This window comes from Pan troglodytes, chromosome 16 (genome assembly GCF_028858775.2).
Source record: "Pan troglodytes isolate AG18354 chromosome 16, NHGRI_mPanTro3-v2.0_pri, whole genome shotgun sequence".
Lineage (NCBI taxonomy): Eukaryota > Metazoa > Chordata > Mammalia > Primates > Hominidae > Pan > Pan troglodytes.
In genome coordinates, this window is record NC_072414.2 from 92,365,686 (window position 1) to 92,391,463 (window position 25,778).

Genomic DNA, 25,778 nt, shown 5'->3' on the forward strand with positions numbered 1-25,778 from the left:
GTCTGAGAGGAAGAAAAAAGAATGAACATCTGCTCCCATGTAAATGGTTCAAAGTTAGGTTAATTACCAGGGAATGAGTCCCTTATGTTTGCTACTATTGCAGAACTGAGCCTTCAGACAAACCCATTCAGACACCCAGACAGCCCCCTCTTTGTCTAGCACCCCATCAGTTACCTGGGAACCAAAAGCCTAGACATCCCATATCTCCCTTTATTTTTAATATTTTAATAGAATAAAAGGAATGTATCCCTAGGCAGATATTAGGCATGTTACATTTAAATACTTCTCCTAAATAGATACACTAGCCTATTGGCATAAGATTGATTCCCAGTTCCTAAGGATTCAGAGGCTCTGTGAGCAGAGTTTTTCAGAGGTTTTGTTTTGTTTTGTTTTGTTTTTATGTGTGAACAAGATATTGGGAGCAAAGTAGATCTCAGATGAAAAAGTCTAATGTGCATATTTTAAGACTATTGCCATTTGGGACAGTTAGTAACAATACTTCTTCAATTTATGTAAGTCGCTACAGATAGGTTACTCCAGCTACCCTACCCTTCTTTAAAGAATGATGGACATACTGCCCCATCATGACCTTATGTTGCTGGGGTGGAGAATCTACTCGTGTATAATTAAGTAACAACAATAATAAAAATGTGTCCTTCTGATTTTACCACCTGCACCCCTGCCTTGGACTCTTCTGGGACCATGATTTACTCTGAGACAATGTGTTTATTCCACGAGTGTTGATATTTGAGCAGGTTAGGTTTCTTTTAAATCACACTTCAGACACATAAAAGAATGCACAGAAGATAAACTATTTAGAAACTAGTAGTATGGACAAAATAAAAATCAAAACATTAGCCACACACACACACAAAAACAAAAAACAAAACATAAGCCACAAACTATAACTTTCAAGGAAAGAAAATCTTAAATACAAAGTAAATGTCAGTTACTTTCAAATTATCTGCTTCTTTGCTTCTCATCTTCTGTCTGTCTCTCTCTTCTTGCTTTTCTAGGAAGAAACATTAATTTCTGATCTTAAATAGTTCTTGGCTAGTACTAAAGGATAATAATGAACCAGCCAAATCACAACCCTTGGTCACCTCATAGAATGAGAAGATGTACATAAATACAGTCTAGAACAAAAGAAGGAAGCTTTCTTGTGTTAAATATATCAGGATATGCTGAAACATAGGGTTATATTTACATGAATTTTAAAAATAGTTCAGACATTTTTATGTTTGCTATTATCTCTTTAAGCTTGCTTTCTGTATTCCCAAGAGACATTTGTGTACTCTCTTCTGCCATCAGGAGTCTTTCGCTGTGAAAGTCTAAGAATTACTGAAACAGTCAGAAAATAAAAAACCAACAACCCTAAACCTGAGCTCACGGGTTCGAGTCCCAGATCCATCCCCTTACATGTTAACTGTGTGACCTTGGCCAGGTCATTTACCTCTCATTTCCACACCTGCAGACTGAGACCACACCATTTGTGATTTTAGGTAGCTCTTAAACTATAAACTCCTATTCAAATATAAGGTATAAGTGATATTTTATTTATGATATAAGTGGTTCAATCTCCCACTAATGATATAGAAGCCCTGGAAAAAAACATAAACTTATACTTCAAAAAGTATGACCTCTCTCCCTGCTAAATTTTCCTTCCTTCTATGGCATTAAAAGCGATATGGCATTAGTGAAGCAACACATAGTTTTCTGCAGCGTCACAATGGAAAAAGCGGAGAGTGAGTTATTGGGAGCTGAAGTTATAAGGAGATAGAATGGAGAATATAGACTATACTTAATCCCTTGAGAAGAAGCAACAATGGTCCTAGGAATTAAGAGAGGGTTGGATTCCTTCCTGATTGTTGTTGGAGAGGCCAAGACAGGGACGTAACAAGCTGGTCCTCCACAGCTGTGCTGCTTTGGCAACCTAAAGATGTTTCTGGCTCACAGTCCTGGCCAAACTGTGAAAAATGGAGCTGTCCACCAAAAAGTAGGAAATCTGCAATGGAAATAAGTAATGGACCTGGATGCCAAATTCAAAGATCACTGGATACAATGCAAGAACAGCTAGTATTTCAGGATAGTAATTCTTCTACTTTATTTATGCATTCTTGACATATCCAAATATGTGAGTAAAAAGTAGAATTAACTGTCAGAAAAGAAGTACATTTTCAAATGTTCTCAGCCAGGGTTTAGTGGTTTCCAGGGACTTTCTTTTCCTCCCAATAGGAATAGCACACTGTTGGCCCCAGTAAAGTTGTTGTTTGTACAAAAACTTTTTCAAGAGTTCATGAAACAGAGTTGGTCAAACTAGCTCTCAAGATAAGGACCCTGCAAATGTTTGTAAACATATGATCTGCATTACAGTTAGTCTTGGACAAAATGATCTCTATCAGATTTTGTCTCAAGTTTTTCCAACTCTTGACATTTGAATATTCTCTTTGCTCCAAATAAATTAATGTGCTAATAACAGCTTTTCGAAATAGAGTCAACTACAGAGATTATAGACGAACATTTATCTACTGTTATCATAACACTAGTACAATTTTAATAAAAAGGCTGGAAATAATATCCATTTAAATTAAATCAAGAAAAAAATAAGTTTACTTTTTCTGAGAAAGTAAACTGATAGTTTTTCTCTTTGATTTCCTTGCACTTTAGAATGAAGGGCAGCTATTAAACCTTTAAATAAACCTTTAAAATAAGCTATACTATATAGCAATATTTGGTTTAGACTTTAATGAGCCATTTTTGTTATTTTATAGGCACTTGAGGATGCTAATGCTTCCTGAGTCATAGACTCTTCTAGCACAACCTTTCTGGGAATGCACATGCATTGTCAGACACCATGGAAGAGTAGATGAACTGGGTTCCCGTATTGTCATTGACACTAATAAGCTCTGTGGTCTGCAACCTCTCTTGATCTTGATTTTCTTCGTTATAAAACTAAAGCACTCAGTGGGATCCATGTTTCTAATTTTTTGTTGTTCAGCCTTTAAATAACATTTGGAGCGCATCTGATTACATTAACTCATCCCCAGAATCTGTGGCCCATTAGTGGCAACCTCTGAACAACAGATTCTTTAAGGATCTCACTAAGCCTAATACTGTATTATTCTAGTGTTAGAGCAAAGAGGGGGAATGGGAAGGAAAGACACAAATACTACTTACTTTTCAAATACACGTCTGATAATCAGCAAGAGAAAAGCATATGGAATTGTCACGTATAAATGAGAAGGTTTTACAAAGACGAGTCCATCGTGATCCTCAAGATCTGACCACTTTATTGTTGGAGGAAGCCAGAATCTTTCCAACCAGAACCATTCTTTAAACGTCCAAAACATTCTAGAGAAATGGAAACAGACATTAGGCTTGTAAAACAAACACGTAACTTTAGGATAACATTGATCACCTTGGCTCAAAATGCCAGATCCAGAGAGCTTAGAAAATAAGGCAAGAGGCCTAGCGCAGTGGCTCACACCTGCAATATCAGCACTTTGGGAGACCGAGGCGGGCGGATCATGAGGTCAAGAGATCAAGTCCATCCTGGCCAACATGGTGAAACCCCATCTCTACTAAAAATACAAAAATTGGTCAGGTGTGGTGGTGCACACCTGTAGTCCCAGCAACTTGGGAGCCTGTGGCAGGAGAATCGCTTGATCCCAGGAGGCAGAGTTTGCAGTGAGCCAAGATCACGCCACTGTACTCCAGCCTGGCGACAGAGCAAGACTCCACCTCAAAAAAAGAAAAAAAAAAAAAAAAAAGAAAGAAAATAAGGCAAGAATGGAATACTATTATTTAATGGATTATATGATCCTTCATTGCATTAAACAGGAATTACTCTTCCATACCCTCAGGACAATTTTGTTTATGAAAAAACTCAAGTTTAACACATCACTGTTCACACTTTTGGCAAAACATATGTGAATATTATGCACGTATATTTTCTTTGTGTATGATTCTATGGTATAAAAAAATAACAATAGGCTTTACAACTTTAACATGCCAAAAGTCAATGTCCTGAAGGCTCCAAGTAGGTACAAATCATCACTAGTACCCTAAAAAATTCCCCAGGAAATAAGGGGCAGGCACGTTTCACTTCATATTACAAGGAAATCAAATTAGTCTATGTAAAGGAATATTTATTAAGATTCTATTATTTGTGAAGAGCCGTGCTGAGCACTGAGGATAAAACAATTAATATGAGAGGCTTCCTGCCTTGAGGATATAATAGTCTCGTAAGCAAGGCAGGCCTGAACTCATGACTTCAACATATTTTTTTTTTTAGGTATGCTAAAAAACGTATACAGTTTGCTGTGGGAACAAGATGATGGGCACTGAGCCCAACCAGGAAATATCAGGGAAAGGTAACTGGAAGAAAAAGTCCTTGAGATATCTTGAACAATAAGTGGACATAAGCCAGGAAAGGCAGGAAAATGGGGAAGAAGGAATACAAGTTCTAAGCAGATAAAGTATTCATACTACAATCAAGTAACCAGAGCATAGAATAATGTAAATTCGATGTTTTAATATCATTGTTTAGGCTGTGAAAATTTTGGACTTGGGATTTTGACTTGAGGATGCATGGATTTCATCTTTGAATGTTTAATCAGAAAAAGGAATCAAAATGTCCTCAGATTCACAACCAGGTTGTCAAAATAACTCTGTCAAAACCTCTTAATCGGGAAATAACAAGGTGCACATAGAAAACTACCAGCGGGTTGGTACTACCACAGTGAATGAATCCAAGCTGTGGAATGGTAGGTTACAAATAAGTGCCCAGGCACTGCAGTGGATTGCCCTGGCATAATCAGTAACAGCTCTTCCTTCCTTTCAGAAGTATTCTGAGAGGAATACTTTGGACAATAAATCATATGATCACCCTCATTAAAATGCTGGTGGGACAAGCAGGCTAGGCCTTAGAGGGTTTGCTTGCATTCCATGCTAAGGAGCTTGGCATTTAGCTGATAGGACCCACTGAAGGGTATTATGAAGAGGAATGAGATGGTCAGCTATTTTAGAAAGGTCAATTTGGTGGCCAGCTCCTCCGTGAGCCCATAGGGTGTCTTTGTGCTGATTAGAGGAAGGTATTCTCTCTAGGCAGACACAGCTCTACCAAGCCCAAAATGATCAGTGGAATGAGGACTGGATTTCAAGCCCCCTCCCCACTTTGCTTCACCCGGGCACATGCCTGGCAGCTCTTCCGGCAGTGGTGTGAAGCATGCCTCAGGAGATGGAGAAACTAGAGGACAATCAGCTCACAGCAATAGATGCAGTCAGCAGAGAGAAGGTTTGGCCAGAGCAGTGGGGACCAGAGGGAATAACGCCATCTGTGGGATGCAAATCGGGTAGAGGATAAAGTGAGCCACAGAGAGAAGTGAGATTGATGGGGAAGAAAGAAAACTCAAGGGAGTGAAGGTCAAAGACATGTGTGTTGGGAGTGAGGCCCGAGGGTAATGGGAAGACTAGATCAGAGGGTAGGATACAAGAAGGGAATACTGAAGTGACAGATTTCTGACTTCAGATGAGAAAGAATTCCACAGTGTGGACCCCAATGTCCTTCAGAAAGATCCACACCAAAACCAAGAATTGAACCCTGGTGAGATAATTCCGTACCTCATCTCACTTCTTACCCACCATTCGGAGAAGTGCTAACCCAGTTGCCTCCACACCTGCAAGGCTGTGCCCCTGGAGAAAGGCTGCCTTTTCCATGGACTATTCTTTTTTTTTTTTTTTTTTGAGATGGAGTTTCGCTCCTGTTGCGGAGGCTGGAGTGCAATGGCGTGATCTTGGCTCACTGCAACCTCTGCCTTCTGGGTTCAAGCAATTCTCCTGCCTTAGCCTCCCAAGTAGCTGGGATTACAGACATATGCCACCATGGCCAGCTAATTTCATATTTTTAGTAGAGACAGGGTTTCTCCATGTTGGTCAGGCTGGTCTTGAACTCCCAACCTCAGGTGATCCGCCCGCCTCGGCCTCCCAAAGTGCTGGGATGACAGGCATAAGCACCACGCCCAGGCTCCATGGACTATTCTTTTATTAGAATTTCTACCCTGAGAGGGAGGAGTGAATCCTATTTATACCATTGCAAAGTTGTGTAAATATGGTGGAACAAAGATAATCAACAAAGACTTAGTGATACTTCCTCTTGATTAGGCTTCAGGGCCACAGAAAGGACAGGGGTGAAGGGATGACCACGGACTGCAGACTTGATCTGGGTACGAAGGTGCAGTGAGAGCTGTTGACAGAGCTGTTAGGAAGGAAGAATTGATCAACTTTCATGGTTGGTTTGGTAAAATAAGTGAGGACTCAAGCTTGGTTGCCTGAACCATCTGTCTGACATAACTGATCAAAAGGGGAATTTAGAGAAATCTATTTTGAAGTACTCGCCCAGAACATCTCAGAACAAGAACATCCACAAGCCTTTGAGTCAAACTCCAGCAAAAGTTCAAACTTCCTACAGACTTGAGAAACCAGTCGAGGCCACAGAGGCTCTCTGTAATGGACAAAGCTTGTGCCAGGTCTGTGTTCCTCAACTGCATCAAAACTAGATACTCCTGCAAGGGCAAAGATATTTTTTTCCTAGAAGTTTGCCTCAGCATGTTCCTTACTTTATTGGCTCCAAATTTAATAGATAAGGACTCAGGGAACACATAGCAATGACACTGAGTTAGGTTTTCCCCCCAATATTATTATAAACACTGTTATACAAAATAGCTTGCTCACCTGTAAAACACAACTCAAGGCAGTACAGATTATTTTGTATCATGTGAAATATAACTAATCAAATAGTTTATCATGGTTATGTAGGGGTTACCACGCTAAACAATTCCTTGTGCATTACATGTAAGCAATGGATTAAGATCTGTTGAAAGCCATAGAAACTTTAATACTCAACAGCCAAAAATATTTAGGGAAGATGGAAAGAACTCAAGAGTTGAGGATGACCTCTTGGAAAATGTAGTCCAAACTGAGAAAGACAATAAATCTACATTCTTCACTCTTTCTTCATGTGCTGCCACCAAACATCAATTATTGCAGCTTCAGAAGTATTAAGAACCCATTCTTCACATCATACTCAAAAATGAAAACAAAGCACAGATCTAAATATAATGGCTAAAATGGTAAAACTCTTAGAAGAAAATATAGGAGTAAATCTTTGTGACCTCGAGTTAGGCAAAGCCTTCTTATATATCAAAAGCACAAGCAGGCTGGGTGTGATGGCTCACACCTATACATCCAGGACCCTGGGAGGCTGGGGTGGGCGGATTGCCTGAGCCCAGGAATTCAAGACCAGCTTGGACAACATAGTGAGATCCCATCTCTACAAAAAATACAAAAATTAGCTAGGCATGGGGCATGGTGGCATGCGCCTGTAATCTCAGTTACTCAGGATACTGAGGTGGGAGGATTGCTTGAGCCCAGAGGCAGAGGTTTCAGTGAGCCAAAATGGGGCCACTGCACTCCAGCCTGAGTGACAGAATTTGGTAGCCAGCTCCTCTGTGAGCCTATGGGGTGTCTTTGTGAGCCATCGGGTCTGAGAGACCCTGTTTCAAAACAAACAAACAAACAAACAATCAACAACCAAAAAGCGCAAACAACAAAAGAAAGAATAGACAAATGGACACCATCAGTGATGACCCACAGAATGGAAAAAAATCCTTGAAGGTCATGTATCTGAGAAGGGACTTGTGGTTAGAATATGTAAAGGACACTGACAACTCAATGAAAAAAAATGATGAATAATCCAGTTTAAAAATGAGCAAAGGATCTGAATAGACATTTTATCAAAGACAATATAGAAATGGCCAATAAGCATATGAAAAGATGCTCTGCCTCAGCCATGAGAGAAATGGAAGTCACACCCATACCCAGAGATGCCCTTCACACCCATAGCTGCCATCCAACACATCACAAGTGCTGACGGGGTGTGAAGAAATCGGGACCCCCCCGCCCCCCACACACACACACCAGACATTGCTGGTGGGAATGTGACAAGGTGCCACTGCCATGGAAAACAGGCTGTTGGTTTCTCAAATGGTTAAATACACAGTTCCCATAAGACTTTGTAATTCTACTCCTAGGCATGTACTGAAGAAAATAGAAAAGATTCATGCTCAGTATGGATGACTCTTGAAAAGATGATGCTAAGTGGCCAGACACAGAAGGCCACATATTGTATGATTCCATTTACGTGAAATGTCCAGAGATATAAATTAGGTTAGTAGCTCCTTAGTGAGGTAAAGCAGAAGTGGGGACAGACGAGGGAAAATGAGAAATGGCTTCTGATGGGTACAGGGTTTCTTTTTAAGGTGGTGAAAATGTTTAACATTTGAATGTGGTGTTGGTTGCACAATTCTGTAAATATACTAAAAAATATTGAATTTTGCACACGTTAAATGGGTGAATTGCATGGTATGTAAATTATACCTCCAAAAAAATAAGAAAGTTAGGAAGCCTCCTTCTCAGCTTCATCAACTTTTAACCTTTACACCTTTTAATCTATGGCTTATCCTGAATTTCAGGCTGCAGCTGCCTGTTCTTCATTTATGGTGCTTAAGTTTTACCTCCCAAATTCTCCTGAGTCAAGCTTGCATCCACAAACCCCGAAAAATAAATAAAAGAAATAAAGACTATAACCAGGTTCAGACTTCAGCATGACTTTAAATTTCATGACTTTATGGAAGAAAAAAACAGTATGCTTTAAAAAGCAAAATTGAACTCTCCTGAAGAAGTGTCTCTCCCAGATGATGGCCCCTTGAAGATAAGGGTGGTCATAGACTCCATAAGCCAATATTTCAGCTCTAGGCATGGGCTTTAATGGTCCAGGCTACCCCTCCAGCCAGCCTCATCTTCCCTCAAGATGAGATCAGAGGCTAAACACACAAAGGAAGTGAAGACTGTGACAGTCACTCTTCCCTAATCCTCTCTGCTACTTCAGACTGTTAGCAAGAAACAAGTCACATTCTCATGGCCTCGCCATGGCTGCTCTCAGGCCACAGCCTGTGATAACCCACAGCCAGAAGCTCTGGGATCTTTCAGAGCCACATTTACCTGATCCTAGTGTACTGGACATGTCATTTTGGACATGCCACCAGCTCAGCATCCAGCCCACATAGTAGTCAGTGAAAATTGCCACCATGTGTGAAGTTGGTACGATGCCTTTCCCATTGTGAATGCCAAAGGGGGCCATTCTCCATCTGCTGGCATTGGCCTGATCTTAGAGCTGGTCATTCAGATGCTTTTCTTGGGATTGAATCTGGAGCAGACAGTGCTATCCAGCAGCAGCAGCAGATGGCATCCTGCCGAGGCAGCGGCGGCCGTGACTGCTGCTGAGGAAAAGATAGTTGCAGTCTCTCAGCTTCTTGGCTTTCCTGACTGCCTTGGTTTCCACTGTCATCCAAGTCTAGTCCATCAGCCTTCCTTCAATGATGTGAGTTGCCTCCAATGAAGTATTTTATTTAAGGTACTAAGAAAGAGGTAGATTCTATTGCCTACAACCAAGAACCCCAACTTATACATCCAGCATCTTCCACACCCTCCTTTAGAGAAACTGATGACTCCAATTTGGTTGTCTGAACCGTAAGTGTAGCAGAGGTACCTGTTTTTAGGATTTATAACTGAGAAGTACACAGCCTGCAGCATTTGTCAGTTTCTCCCCCTGTTTAGCCTCTGACCTCATCTTGCTGACAGTGGGCACTCATTTGCTCATTTGTCTCTTTTTCTTCTTTCTCTCCCATTTTTGCCCCTGTTCTTCCTGTTGGAAATTTGATAATGACACTCTTAGTTACTGCTTAAGGTGGTTTTTTTCCGTGTAAAGGAGGCTGCTGGCTTCCCTGAATAGCCTTAAAAAGATGCTTGGTAGATGAAAAAAGACATATCACCTATACTGTGAGTAGAACAATACTTTTGTGCTGGGTCAACTGTGTAAGCATCGCAATACTTCAACAATACTCAGATGGAAAGGACACTTACAAAATATTGAGATGGAGAGATATCTGTATTTTTAAAACCCCACATGTCACTGCTGTGAAAAATTCTTGAGCCTTCACAGCAATGATTCTGTCCTTTAAGGACCTTGATTTTGACTCACTCACTTTTCGATCAGTCTCAGGAGCCCACTGATGCCCACATTAAGTTCTTAGCTCATCTCCCATCTTTAGTCATTTGACCCAATTCTAGCAATTTCTGGCAATTTAAAAATAAACTCTGTTAACAACTCCTCAGTATCTCTGCTTGGAATTCTCTTGGAAGCAAATGTACTTATTTACCCCTGGGTCATTCTCAGTTCCTTTTTCTCTCTTCAGCTACTCAAGGCCCCTTTTTCTCATCCCGTGTGCATTCTCTAAGTTCTGCAATTTTTACTCATGTAAAAATATCAGAAGAAATTGTGATTTTATTTACATAAAAAAATCTGAGGCTATTTTTTAAAATATGAAATATTTGCAAGAAAAATGCCTGCGTTTATTTCTTTGTACTTTGGGGGAAGCAATAGTAACGGATGAGGCATCTCAGCCCCAGCTGTGTTTTTTGCTAATACTATGGAATTCTTAAACCCTATTTTCGACTTCAGCTGCCAAAAGTTTCCAAGAAGACAATGTAGCTAATGTAGGGGGTTCATGGTCATTCTTTTCTAACCTCGTGGGTATAGAACCCAATGTGTAAATGAAGCCTGTTGAGCTACTTCCTCAGATGGACGCCATTCCATTCGAACTTAGGATGGAAGGAATAAAACCAGTTGGGCCACAAGTTTATCACTATTTGAAGCAACATTTTTGTAAAGTATTAAAAAATATGACAGTCTAACTTTTGCTGATGTAAGAACTCCAATCCAAGCTGAGGCTTTGGACAACATCTGGTAATTATTCATCCAATTCATACTGTAAATTCCATACCAGTTTAGAAGATATTGCTACAGAACATATCTCTCAGATAGAGGAGAGCAACAAGAAACTATCTCTACAGAACAGAAGGTTTCTCTCAGACAGACAGCAGGAACAAGAAATGGCAAGGTGGGCAAACAAGTCCAACTGAAGTAAAGGTATTTTTCTGACTGACAAAGTGCAAGGATGCGCTTGAGTTCACATTTGCGATCTCTGAACATTATTATGGTTGGAGGATATGAGTTGGCAAGAGCTTTTGAAGGTCAGGTGACCAGCTAGGTTATAGGTGACCGGCATTCTCTGGTGAAGGGAAAGTCAGCTCTGTAACAGAAGGACCTTCTCTGTCTTGCTCGCTATTGCCTACTCAGAGCTGGCCACACAGTAGACACCAAATGAATATTTATTGAATGAATGGATGTAAAGCTTACTGGGGCTAGAATGCATTTTTGAACAATCAAAGAGTGATGCTTCAGCCAATAATAAAATCTGATTTAATTATCTAAAAACAACTTCATTTTTATTAGTTGTAAAACAATTCTTAAAATTTGGTTAAAGGGTCAGGTAAACATGTTTATCTACATTAGTCTGTTTGTGCTTTCTTTGGAACCAGCTCTACAAACCCAACCAAAAAAAAAAAAAAGTATGCCTTTAAGATAAAACACAAAGGAAAACATTAGCAGCTACGCACCTCCTGTGCCCAGTGCTAAGACCAAGCCCATGGTAAATTCCAATTCTAAATGCATTTAAAATTGTACCATTTCACATGAAGAAGACAACGCAAATGATAGAACAACTTAACCTTGAAGGATATTTACTGTCTCTAAGTTAGTGCATTAACAAAATTATGAATGCCTTAGGCTATAACTGTAAAAAAACTGAAGAGAGAGAAAAAAAAGAAAAATATCCTATACTGTAATGAAGAGGAGCAATTAACTTACTACAAGACAAAAAATAATTTTAAGGAATTCTCCTATACAAAATTTAACAATTATATTAATTTAAAGCCTGGAAGAAATTCATAATAGAGTTTCAAAAAAAAAGAAAAATTCAGAATATTTGTGACAAAAATATGGTATCACTTCAAAGATGTCATTAAGTGGTATCAGGATGCTCCCAAGTATCCATTTATTCTTTTTAGTTACACACCCCCAGCCTCCACCCCAGTTACACCTGGTATGTGGCTGCCCGCTCCATGAGGCAGCATTCTCCAGCCTCCCCAGATGTGGCATGTGTGACTATGCCTGGGTCAATGACATAGGGGTGGAATTGATTTGCGTAATCTCCCTAAAGACCAAGCTGCATGTCCTGGTTTCTCTCTGCCTTCCTGATAGCTGGAGATGTGGCTGACAGGACAGGAGCGATTTTTAAAGCCAATTAACTCATTAGCCCTGGGCCATTCATGTCTGTACTGTTACATGCAAGAGAAATGAATTTCTATCTTAGTCATTGAATTTTGAGTTCTATTTGTTACAACAGGTGAGACTGTGACTCTAATAATACAGAGAAAATAATGGAAAAGATCAGTAAACAAGAGCTATGGTTTGTATTGTTTCCAGGTAGACTGTAAAACATGGAGACTTCTGCTCATCAAAAGATACCATTAAGGTCGGGCACGGTAACTCACGCCTCTAATCCCAGCACTTTGGGAGGCTGAGTTGAGTGGATCACCTGAGGTCAGGAGTTCGAGGACCAGGCTGACCAACATGGTGAAACCGCATCTCTACTAAAAATACAAAAATTACCCGGGCGTGGTGGAAGGTGCCTGTAATCCCAGCTACTTGGGAGGCTGAGGCAGGAGAATTTCTTGAACCCTGGAGGCGGAGGTTGTAGTGAGCCAAGATTACACCAATGCACTCCAGGCTGCGTGACAGAGCAAGACTCCATCTCAAAGAAAAAAAAAAGAAACATTAAGAGAATAAAAAAGCCAGACTACAGACTGGGAGAAAATATCTGCAACACAAAGAACTTTTATCTAGAATATATAAAGAACTTCTATAACTCAATTTAAAAAAATAATCCAGGGACTTTTTCCATCATACGTCCACTGGCAGCCTGGGTTTCCATTAATACTCTGTTACATGCCCTAGAGAGGAGCATCATAAGTCCATTGAGAGCCTGGGTTTCCATTAACGTTCTGTTACATGCCCTGGAGAGGAGCATCGTAAGTCCACTGGCAGCCTGGGTTTCCATTAATACTCTGTTACATGCGCTAGAGAGGAGCATCGTAAGTCCACTAGGAGCCTGGGTTTCCATTAATACTCTGTTACATGCCCTGGAGAGGAGCATCGTAAGTCCACTGGCAGCCTGGGTTTCCATTAACACTCTGTTACATGCCCTGGAGAGGAGCATCGTAAGTCCACTGGCAGCCTGGGTTTCCATTAATACTCTGTTACATGCCCTAGAGAGGAGCATCATAAGTCCATTGGGAGCCTGGGTTTCCATTAATGTTCTGTTACATGCCCTGGAGAGGAGCATCGTAAGTCCACTGGGAGCCTGGGTTTCCATTAATGCTCTGTTACATGCCCTGGAGAGGAGCATCATAAGTCCATTGGGAGCCTGGGTTTCCATTAATGTTCTGTTACATGCCCTGGAGAGGAGCATCGTAAGTCCACTGGGAGCCTGGGTTTCCATTAATGCTCTGTTACATGCCCTGGAGAGGAGCATCATGAGTCTTTGCTCTTCTTACAGGGCTTCTTTCTTGAAGCTTGGGCCAGTTGTCAAGTTAATGCCTCTCAACTCCAAATTCATCCTTTTTGCCTGCTCGGGGAAAATGGATCCAATCCCTTTACATATTTTCCCTTTGCCAGCTGGTCAGGAAGCTTTGTCAGAAGAGGGTCATGTAGCAACATGGTGGGAGGAAGGGTTTTGCTTTTGAGATCTGGGGCACACAGTGAAGGGCTCCAGCAATCCCCAGCTGCCAGCAGATTTCAGCACCTCCATTGGGGGTGTTGCGGCAGCGTGCCTCCAGGGAGATACCTGCTAACAAGCAGCTCTCCCAGAACCCTACAGGGCAGATTTATGGCAAGTTCCAGAGGGCTGGTTTCCAGCAAGTTCTGCTGGTACCATAAAGACTTCTTTCAAGAGGGTCTGCATGTCAGCCTGTGGGGAGCCTCTTCCTTGGGTGCTCAATATCCCAGAGGTGTGACTGCTTCTTATACCTGCTAGTCCTATATTCGTCAGAGTTGTTACTAGCCAATCTCCCATTACTCTAATCCTGACTGGATGCAGTGTGCCTTGGTGGAAAAGTCCAACCATCTTTATGTGCTTTACTCTAATACTAGATATCAAAGGCTGAGGGTATTCTGAGCAAGTCAAAAAAGGCCTCGGAAGTCCAAATGAGAAGGGAGAGCCCCCTCATTTTCCCTCCTAACACTGTTGGTAGAGTTTGCTTTACTTTATTGTGCTTATAAATTAGGTGATGACTTGAGGTTTCAGGAAGATGTGATTCTGCCCTTTTGCTCCCACTGATTCCAAAATTTAATGTCTCCATGAGCCAGCTGTCACTTTCCACTAGGGCAATACTTTCTCACTGTTACTAAACATAATTGGGATATTTTCCTAGCAAAACTAATAAAGCTCAAAAATGCCAATTAGACATTTGGCATCTGAAAGGGTCAAGTTCCCTTTCGAGCCAGAGCTCTCCCCTCATGGTCTTCCCTTCAAGATGTGTTTCTCTTGGCTCTGTAACAAAACTCCACAATATACTGTGGTCTAGGTTGCCAACTATCAGCCCCTTCCTAACCTAAATCTCAAGCCAATGAACTAATTCTTAGAAATGCTCCAGGCAGCTACTGCTGTCTCCTGTTGTGTGCAGAAGAAACTCCACTTGGGGAAGGTTGTGTCAGAGGCTTTTTCTCCAAAATGAGTCCACCTCTGTCTGGAGGCAGCTCCCTGTCTTCCCTCTCCCTGCACTCTCCTGTAACTGAGATGCTTGCAGGAGGGCTCTGGGCGGTAGGACCCCTGCCTACTTTTCCAGTCCTTCTGTGCCCCTCTTCCCCTCAGTCTGTGATACTGCAACTGTGAGGGGTCTGCTTTCTAATCTTTGAAAGCAAAAGGCAAAGTTCTTGTTTTCTTTTCTTTTTTTTTTCTTTTTTTGAGATAAGATCTTGCTCTGTCACCCAGGCTGATCATGGCTCACTGAAGCCTTGACTTTCTGGGTTCAAGCAATCCTCCCACCTCAGCCTCCTAAGTAGCTGGGACCACAGGCACGCACTACCACACCCAGCTAGTTTTTCATTTTTAGTAGTGACGAGGTCTTACTATATTGCCCAGGCTGGCCTCAAACTCCTGGGCTCAAGCAATCCTTCCACCTCAGCTTTCCAAAGTGCTGGAATTACTGTCAAAGTTCTTTTTTTAGCCTTGAGGCATGTGCATAGGCCATTCCTTCTGCCTAGAATGCTCTGCTCACCCCTTCACCTCAAGTCTCCATTTAAGCATCTATAAGATCCTCATCTAGGCTTTCCAGAGCCCCAGATCCCCCAAGGTTCCATAACCTGGCATACAGTAAGTGTACAAATAGTAAGTGCTCAATACATATACCACAGCGGTCAAGCACATGGACTTTGGAGCCAGGCTCCTCAGGTCTAAAGCCTAGTTTTGACACTTAACTAGCCATGTGCCCATGGACAACTAGCATGACCTCAGTTTCCCCATCTACAAGATGGAGTTGATCATTGTACCTCCCTGCAGGGTTGTTAGAATGAGTAAGTGGGTAAATGCTTGTAAATCGCTTTATTTCATGTCTGTTAAATGATAAGTTGGAGTCAAACTATTAAATACCATGAAATTGCCCTTCTAAGGAAGGGAACTAAATAAACTTCCAGGTCCTAAAATTCTTTAATTGACACTTATTAAGTTAGAAGAAGTTATTTAAAAATAATATTCAGTGCTAACTACGATATAGTAAAACTACTACACGCATCTGTCACTGGTGGCAACACAAATGATACTATCCTTTTGGAAACTAGATAATAAATTTTAGGAGTCACTAAAATGTTCAAGTGTACCTGGGAATATACATAAAACATAAAACTGGACACAATTTTTGAAAGCTACAGTTAATAAATAACACTTCAATGTTAGTAACATTAGTTTTTTAAAGACCAGAATGTTTAAGCACATTTGAAATATTAACTCCAGATAATAATATCCAGCTAATGTTAGAAATTATAAAATTTATCAACATGAGAAATCCTAATGACATATTAAAAAGTAAAATCCAAATTCAAAGTTATATCATACTATGATTATATGATAAATATGATCTCATTATATGATACTATTTTATACATATCACATGTATGTGTGTGGGTATAAAAAAACTTGAAAGAAACATAAAAAATAATTGATATACTAACATGATAAGTTCTGGGTGGCTTAAACTTTTAAAATATTGTTATCACTGATTCAACATTAGGAAAATTTATCACTCTTTTCTTATTTGATTATTCAAATCAGTGAAAGCAAATTTTATTCTAAAAATCATGCAACATCTAGCCCAGCGCTATAGATATGAAGAAACTGAGTCCCAGGGAAATAAAATTGCTGTATCTGAGTAAACCCAGGAAAGCCAGTGTTTTTCCAATACACACCCAGTTCCCCCTGTCTAAATGGTAATTTGTTTCACATTAATATTTTTAAGAGGCTAATTTTTATAGTAAATGTTTCATATACAAAAGCTAATGGCTTGACACAGATAATATGTGGATTAAACTGATTTGAAGTAAGGCAAGATTGTTACCTACATAAAAACTTATCACAGCCATTTTACTCACACAAACAGCTAACTATTGGAATCTTTTGGATTTTAACAATTTCAGAGAAAATACAAAGTGTACTCCCTTAGTCAGTAGGAAGACAGGCTCTTGAAATCTACCTGTAAAATGACTTTACAGTGTGGAGGTAATAAAGACACAATAGCACATGGCTTTCCAGGAGGCAGTGCTCACCAAAATGGAATTCTCCCAAGGCCCCTTCACCTTAATCCGCTTGGGCTTATCTTGGCCTGATCATCACCTCAACAGAGATTGCCAAAGGCCCACTCAGGACCCAGGGAGGGAAGTGAGCCAGGAAGTTGACTTAGAATAGTAATGTGGATAGAAATGTGCAGAAAAACAGGTATGACTGAAGTCAGAGGGGTGTAAAGCAAAGTCACAGAACAGATAGGTCTTAGAAGAATGTAAATCTTAGGGTTCAAAAAAAGGGGTCCAAGGTGATGGGGAGGAACACTACGAGATTGATAGTTCTGTTTTCAAAGGTAGAACTCCCCTCCCCACCTTTTGGTTGTTCACTTTAGGAATGTAAAATGTAAGCTGGTGGCTGGGTAAGTAGGCAATGGTGTTGCAAAACTGAGAAATGTTAATCCAAGGAGCATCTGTCAGCATTTCCTTTCCAATTGCTGGTAAACATCTTGCTCCTCTCCACTGGCCATCTTCGCGAACTCTCCTCCCCCGCCTGGTGAGTCACACATCATTTCTCACAAATTACCCTGTTATTAGTGTCGGGCACAAGTGACTGGTCCAGGGCAGAGCAAAGGAGTTGGGAACCTGCTGCCAGTGAGTCACAAAGGGCCTAAGGTGAGTCACCTGGTTCTGTCTGAGTTTTCCCATTTGAGAGACTAAAGGATTGCCTTAGTGTCTGCAAAGACGTCCTGTGTGCCACTCAAGGGTGCTGCACTGGCTTCCCATCACCTCATCCGGTTAGAAAGGGGTGGGTAAGGCCATTACACAGATTGCAAGCTGGCAATTGATGGACACAATAAAAATAACAAACAAAAATGAGTGAATGCGCACTTCATATACCACAAGCAGCTGTAAGTCTTGCCTAAAAACTTTCGAGAGAACAGTGGCTCTGCAGTCAGGAAACCCAGTTTAAGGGCCAGTCCTGTCACTTAATAGCTGAGTGATCTCAGGCAACTCAATCTCTCTGAATCTTTGTTTACTGGCCTGTTAAATGGGGTTAATTCCACCTACCACAAAGACCTGTCTTGGGACTAAGGGAGATTAGGTATACAGACATACCTGAACACTGTAATGTGCTGGGGAAGCGTTATACAGTAACCTCATCTTATTATCGTCACCTACTGGGTACAGGAAAGAATCAGATGTCAGGCTGGTTTAAACAATAAAATTAAATACTAAGTTTTAAAAGATTCCCCAGAGAGAGAAATGGGAGAACCTCCTGTGGCTTCGTAGCCTCCTCCCCCGTTGTGTTCTCATCTCTCTCACTACTGGATAAAGATAACTGGTTTCACAGCTGTCTTTCAGTAAGGAAAGCCCACATAATGGGTACCAACTGTGCTAAGTAAAATACCCAGGGACAGGTCCTGGAGAGGCTGTGTTGCAATGTCAGGTGGTTCCAAGCTTTCCAAAGATGGGCCTCACCTGGGAGAATGCCCAGATCTCCCTCCCAACCTCAGCAAACAAGAGTAGGATTTCCAGGACAAGACATGTGAGAACCCAGGACCTAGCGACTTGCTAATAAAAGGAGTTTGGGAATCTGAATGCCACTTTCACCGCTTTCCAACTACATGGCTTAGGGTAAGCGATGTTTTCTAAGCCCTGAATTCCTCACAGAGCCTGAAAGCTTAGAACTGTGGCTCTGGAGTCAGGAAGCCCAGTTTGAAGGTCAGTCCTGTCACTGAATAGCTAACGGATCTAGGACAAGTCAGTCTGTAAAAATAGACACAACATTTTATGTTTATTTTGTAAGTTCTAGATCAGGAGTAAATAAAGTACATCATGTGTCTCAGTTACCTAATGTAATGCCTGGCACATGGCAAGTGCCCTATATACTGTTGGCATTGACACTGCAGTCACTATTTACATTTCCTCATTGATGGCACTGTGCCTCCAAGTGGTAAGATGGCCAGCCAGCAGTCCCTCCTTTCCTACAATACCCTGATCAGGGTTTAGGTCACCCTGACCAAGTGTTGGTGGGGGAGTGGCTTTTCTGAGGGATAGTGTCTTTTGCGGGGTGATTTCCTCAGTGACAGCAGGATTTCTTACCTCAGGAAACTTGCTTGGGCAGTGCCACCAAAGGAATCATTTTATGAAAAAGAGTAGGACCTTGATCAAGAAGGAATTTGGAACATCTGTCTCTTGCCCACAGATAAAGAGGAAGCTGGGTCACTTTTAGGAAAGGATTTGGGGTTACTAAGGTACACTGATGAAGCAAGCTCCAAATTTTAATATTTTAAAATATGTGTTTGTTATGTAATGTTTGCAGGCAGGGTTTCCTGTTGTACAGCCTACAGCCCCTGCAAGATAAAGCACCCCTTGGAAAAGAACAAGATGACAAAGATCCTAGTTCTTGGAGGAGAGTGGGGTGCAGTGGGTGTGAGTGCTTACAGGAGAGGCAGGGAAATGGTGAAGGAGTGCAGAAAAACATCCCCAAATATAGTGTCAACTGCTTTCTTCTCAGACTCCGAAATCACAAGAAAAGTTAGAGCAATATCTCTGGCCAAGGGCCAATGGCATTGGGCTGGGGGATTAGGCACCTGTTGGAATAGTTACTGTTTTCTACCTTGAGCAAATGGGGATGGGTCATTCATCTCTCTGGCCAGAGCAGCTGCTCCCTCTGTCAGTGATCACCAGCCCTTGCTAACTACTCACCAAGAGAAAATAAATCGTAAGACCTTATACTGGAAAAAGGCTAGTCTTTTCTGTCTAGCCCTGTCTAATGCAAGAATCCTCTTAAAGAAAAAAATGTATAACACCCCGATTTTAAATAGATAGGGGGTGACAGAGACAGAGAGATAGACAAAGACAAACACAGAATGACTGAGAGACAGAGAGAGGGACAAAGAGACAGAGAGAGACACACACAGAGAGTGAGAGAGAGAGACAGGGACACAGAGAGAGAGAAGGACAGAGAGAGAGAGAGAGAGAGAGCATGGCTCATACAGGATATCTGCTGTGCCTGGAACATTAGAGAATAAATTTCATTTATTCAATTTTTTTGATTAATGATTAAATCTATGACTGAATTTAGAGATACTTCACTTGCAAAGATGTCTGGCAGAAAAAGTCTTGGGCATATTGTTTGAAAATGTAACATACTATTTAAAAATAAAAATTTCCAGACTTTTCAAATACACATTCTTTCAAAGGAGTATCCTTAAATTTCTGTCAATATGCATTTACACAATTTTCACGTCATCTCTCTGCCTATTAGTGAAAATCAGCTGGTGTGAATGTGAGGCGATACTGTGCTATAACATACATAGGATTTCCCAGCTCGACACCACACCAGCCACATTATCAGCTCCTTTTCCCTGGGGGATCAAACATGTGCCAGTGTGATCTTCTGATTCTGCTCTATTGATCTTCATTTGGGGTCAATGTGTTCCTAAGCCTTCTTTTTAAAATGCTTTCTGTAAGACTTATTGGATATTTTATTTTAAAAAATTCCACCTGGCTGCGCGTGGTGGCTCATGCCTGTAATCCCAGCACTTTAGGAGGCCGAGGCGGGCAGATCACCAGGTTAGGAGTACGAGACCAGCCTGACCAACATGGTGAAACCGTCTCTACTAAAAATACAAAATTAGCCAGGCGTGGTGGTGCACATCTGTGATCCCAGCTACTCAGGATGCTGAGGCAGGAGAATCGCTTGAACCCGGAAGGCGGAGGTTGCAGTGAGCTGAGATCGCGTCACTGTACTCCAGCCTGGGCGACAGAGAGAGACTCCATCTCAAAAAAAAAAAAAATCCACCAAAAAATATACTTGGCCAAAGTGCTACTGTGAATCACACGTCCACATTTTGTGGAGGAGAACCCTGGAGATGAGACAGTGATGGAGGTGGACTTGGAGTTGAAGTGACCACTCTGACCCCCTTCACTCCCATCCCCACCTTCCAGCAGCAGCTCCGGGTGCTGTGTGAGGGGATTCAGAGTTCCTCGATGTTATTCATGTTCATGAAATTTAAATATAGATGTCTTTAGGTTGCTCTAAAGGAAAGAAATGTTCTGAAGAAAAGTGAACGGAAGGGTCATATGATATTCAGCTTCAAATATACCAGCTACTCCCTGGAATGTACATACGAAAGACACTAAACCTACATGGATTCTAAAAATATACCAAGAGACACCACCCATCTGAGCCCCAGTGATGTCCTCTTGTTTGGGGAGAGGGAGAGCCTTGGATTGTTCCTCTTCCCTGCCCAGTGAAGCTGTTTCTCAGTAAATTGCTCTTCCTGCTAGTACACAGGGTTGGGAATGTCACTCATCTGCCATCTTATGAAATCCCAGCCACTCCAACCTTTGCCATGCTGCTAGGTCGATGTTTATGGAGCGTGGAGGTGGAAGAAGAGCAATACTTAGATATTCCACAGCACTTCTGAAATTGCTCGGCCTTTGTCCCTCTGTCACACAACAGTCAAAGGTATGATTAAGTGCCAGCTGTGTACCAGGACCCTGTGCTTGATCCTCAGGAGCAGCCCCGCCCTTACATCTGGCTTTAATTTAAAAGAACCCCCTTTGGCCCTCCTCTGGCCTCACTTCTCCCTTGGGTGAGGAGTCCACAGGTTCACGGAGACATGTACACCCACATCCATGCCCCCTTTCCAGACTTGCTAGGTGATCAAGGATCCTAGAATTCCCTGCCTGAGCAGCTCTGAGCCCACTTCCAGGACCTGCATGGGCCCCTTTCTAGGTCTGTCCTCTTAAAAGTGACAGCATAGTATAATGCTAGGCCAGGAGAAGGCCCAAAGAAGACTTGGGGAGGGGAAGGCAGGGGACGTAGCATGCACTGGCCACACACATGCCCATCAGGCTCCTAGCAGAGCAGGACATAAGTGAGGCTGGGAGGAAAGACCGGGCCCAGCTGAGGGCTGGTGCCTCCATTTGTATTCTTGCCCTGTGTCCTGCAAATGTTAGGGGTAGGCCTGTCCACAGGGCCTTGGGATAGGTCTGAACCTCCAGAAGTCCTGTGAATTCTGGAAGCCAAAGATCTGTTCGGGCTGTGTAGCCACCAGAGGGGCTGGTAGCATGACCAAGACAGAAGTCCTCATGTGAATCCTGAAGGCCCCGCTGAACCACTCCTTCTCACAGCGAGCACTTTCTTTGTGAGCAGGAAGTATTTCTTCACTCCGTGGCTTATAATGCTTCCTCCTTCTCTTCCTCCCAGTAGGCTACCTCTTCACCACTGTCACCTTCACTAAAAAGCAGGCTGGGAAAATACATGTGTGATAAACTGCCTTTGCTGTTTAGCAAAACTTTTGGTAAGGTGTAGAAAATGACAGGCCCAAGGCAGAGTGTTGCCTTGGATGGGAGCCCCTTCTGCCTGAGCCCTCCACTGTCCCACTAGGAGTGAGCAGGGTGGGGAGGAGGGGAAGCTCTGTGTGAGCAAGCATGGCTGGTGCAGGGAGAGCACAGACCTGGGATCAGGCATCTAGCAGCATGAATATCTGGTTCTTGCAGGTCAAAACTGGGAATAACAACACCAGCTTTTCACAGACCGTTACAAAAAGTAAATGAGATGATTAAAATTATAACGAACAACTGTACATACCACAGCTTACAATGTTGCACCCATACTCATTGAATCCTTACAACAATAATAATTATGCATGCTTCCAATTTGCAGGTGAACAATGAAGTTTAGAGAGATAAAGTGACTGCTCAAGGTGATACAGAGCCAGACTCAAATTTAGGCATTAACGGTAAAAGTGCAACTCCTCCCCTCTACGTTACCTGACTTTGCCTTTCATCAAGTCAATATTTGCGAACATGCTTCATGAATGACTCTTCCTCATACAAATGATGATTTTTTATCATTTGGGGTCATATTTTATGATTTTGAAGGAATGTGGTTTTGAAAGTTTCTCCTTACAGGTAAGACGCTGGAAGCTAGAGACCTGCCCAGCACAGCCAGCTCTTCCTTCCTTCCCATCAGAACAGCAGGTGTTATGGGGGTGGAAGACCAGAGCACAGACAGCAAATGCCACCCCATGATGGCTCTTTGCTACCTGCTGCTGTCACATGAAGCTTTCTCCTGCATCTCCGCTTTCAAAAGGAAAGAATACAAATCTATAGTATTTCATAGAGAATAGCATGGTACTGGCTTTGCCCAAACTCCACTTGTCCCCAGAATATGCAAAACAATGCCAGATATCAACTTCTGAGTCACAGATGTTAATTTCCCAAGATTATAGTTAAGAAAACACAGTAGAGGTAAAATAAAATAAAATAAAGATAATTACCTGAGTATATATGATAGCTTTCTACTGAGGAACTCAAATACTGTGTATATGTATATATATATATATATAAATGTCAGCTTTTGTTTCACAACATCCCTGAAGAAGCAGAAAAAGAGAAACATAATTAATATATTACACAACTGTGCCCATAAGCGTCCTTCTATAATAGGTCTAAAACTTAAGTCAGAGTTTCAAACCAACGGGAGAGCTTGGTGCTGGCAAATTTGGGCCTACCAATCAGTTTGGACTGGTGCATGGGGCTTTGAAACAATTTGAGCCAACACTGAAAATTCAAGAATTTGCACATAGAAATCCAGATTTGCAGCTTCACTCAGAAACTCAGAAGACCGGCAAGAATCACTGGAGCCACAGGCCTTAAATGGAACACACGCTTACCAACCTGGCCAACTGTTTACAGGCACCTGACCTGCTTTCTAGGGCAGTTAACTTTGTGACTCCTTATGTTGCTAACATTTCTCAATATGAATTATGTCGTCAAGTCAGTATAACTTGAGCAGAGATAATAAGGGCCTAGCACAGCCTGGTGTAACAATTACAGTTTGTCATAGCACATGGGTTTTCAAAGGACCAGTTGTAAACCATTAGTGCACTGGTTCCCAACCCTGGTTCTACATGTGAATTCCTTGGGAGAGATTTTTTGACCATGCTTTCTACCTAACCAGATCAACTAAACCAAGATCTCTGAAGGTGCAGTCCTGGTATCAGTATTGTCACTGCTGTATTGTTACTGTAATATAATTATTGAAGTATAACATACAGATGGTAAAGAAACAAAGCACAAAAGAATATGACCAGCACCCCAGACTCTTCCTCATGCCTCTCCCTGTCACCACCATGGATCCATGTTGCCTGTTCTTGAACTTTATGTAAATACGATTGTTTTGAGCACATTCCTTGGCATCTGGATTCTTTCACTCAACTTTTAGGACTGAGATGCATCTATGTTGTTGCGTGTAACAGTAGCGAACTCATTTTCGTTGACTTTTAATATTCCATCCCATGACTATATCACTATATCACGATCTGTGTTCCCATTCTGTTGTCGATGGAAATATGGGTTGTTTTGAGTTTGGGATTATAACACTTAAAGGTGCCATTTATGAACATTCTTGAACATTCTTGAACATGTTTTAGGTAAATATGTGAATGCATTTCTGTAGAACATATACCTTGGAGTGGAAATGCCAGGTCATAAGGCATATGTATATTCAGTTTAACAGATATTGCTGAACAGTTTTTCAAAGCTGTTGTGACTATTTACACTCCTCCCAGTGACGTATGAGAGTTCCAGTGGTTTAATATCCTTGCCAAAATTTCTATTGTCTGTCTTTTAAATTTTCACCTTTCTGGTGGGTGTGTAGTGGTACTTCATTGCAGTTTTAATCTGCATTCCCCAGAAAGCTAACAAGGTTGAGTATGTTTCAAGTTTCTTGGCTGTCTGAATATGTTTTTTTGTGAAGTACCTGTTCAAACCTCTTGCCCATTTTTCTGTTGTGGTGGTCTATCTTTCAAAATTGCCTTGTTTCTGTTTTGGATAGGACTCCTTGTTTGTTACATGCATAACAAGTCATGTTATATGCATGACTCCTTACATGTTATTTGCATGGCAAATGTCTCCTCTCCTGCAGTTTGTCTTTTACTCTTTTAGTGGTATGCTTTGAGAAACAGAAGTTCTTATTTTTAACATAACCAATTTACAGATCTTTTTCATCATGTTAGTACTTATTGTATCTTGTTTAAGAAATCGCCAAGTGTAGTGGCTCACACCTGTAATCCCAGCACTTTGGGAGGCCGAGGTGAGCAGATCACAAGGTCAGGAGATTGCGACCATCCTGGCTAACACGGTGAAACCCTGTCTCTACTAAAAATACAAAAAATTAGCCAGGCATGGTGGTGGGCACCTGTAGTCCCAGCTCCTTGGGAGGCTGAGGCAGGAGAATGGCATGAACCTAGGAGGCGGAGCTTGCAGTGAGCGGAGATTGCACCACTGCACTCCAGCCTGGGCAACAGAGCAAGACTCCATCTCAAAAAAAAAAAAAAAAAAAGAAATCACTGTCTACCCAAGGTCATACATATATTCTGTTTTGTCATCTAGAACAATGCTGTTCAGTAGGAAGAAAACTGGGAGTAACATATGTAATTTTAAATTTTCTAGTATTTCAGGTACTCAATAGCCACATGTGGCTAGCAACTGCCATATTGGACAGTGAAGATCTAGAAGTTATATTGTTTTACCTGTCACATCGAGATTAATACTTAGAGCTGTATGAATTTTAAGATGAGAATCGAGACTCATTTATTTGTACATGGACATTCAAATGTCTGTCCTTTCCTGTAGTGCCAATGTTGTCATAAATCAAAGGTCCAAATTTGTGGAGGTTTTTTTTCTAGCATCTTAGTCCATTCCATTGGTCTATTGTTCCCTAGTTGATTTTAATTTTCAGACAGTATTGAGAACCACTACCAGTAGGTCACAAAATTAATTAGTCGGTTATGACCAGAAATGTTGTAGAGTGTAATGAAATGAAATAGAAAACATCAATACCTATAAGTATTGTTTTATGAAACTATTATTTCAGAATTGTGTGTGTATATATGTCCTAAGTTGAGATCTGAAAAGTATTTCTTACTAACAGTAATGGTTAAAAACGTTTGAAAATCACTGCAAT

General features: G+C 41.5%; 1 protein-coding gene across 23 annotated transcripts in view; it reads right to left on the bottom strand.

Moving 5' to 3' along the window:
* The window catches only part of CERS3 (ceramide synthase 3), a 145,768-nt gene that overhangs the window by 98,202 nt on the left and 21,788 nt on the right, over positions 1-25,778 (bottom strand). For 11 of the 23 annotated variants that reach the window (XM_063794416.1, XM_063794413.1, XM_063794408.1 and 8 more), the window contains 2 exons: positions 23,089-23,184; positions 3,178-3,351 (listed from right to left, as the gene is read on the bottom strand). In XM_063794416.1, coding sequence (XP_063650486.1) covers positions 3,178-3,350 — 173 coding nt within the window. In that variant the 5' untranslated portion in view covers position 3,351; positions 23,089-23,184. Of the gene's footprint in view, positions 1-3,177; positions 3,352-5,197; positions 5,337-17,908; positions 17,971-23,088; positions 23,185-25,778 lie in introns of all 23 variants that reach the window. The other 12 variants (XM_054667226.2, XM_054667225.2, XM_054667231.1 and 9 more) reach the window with 3 other exon arrangements.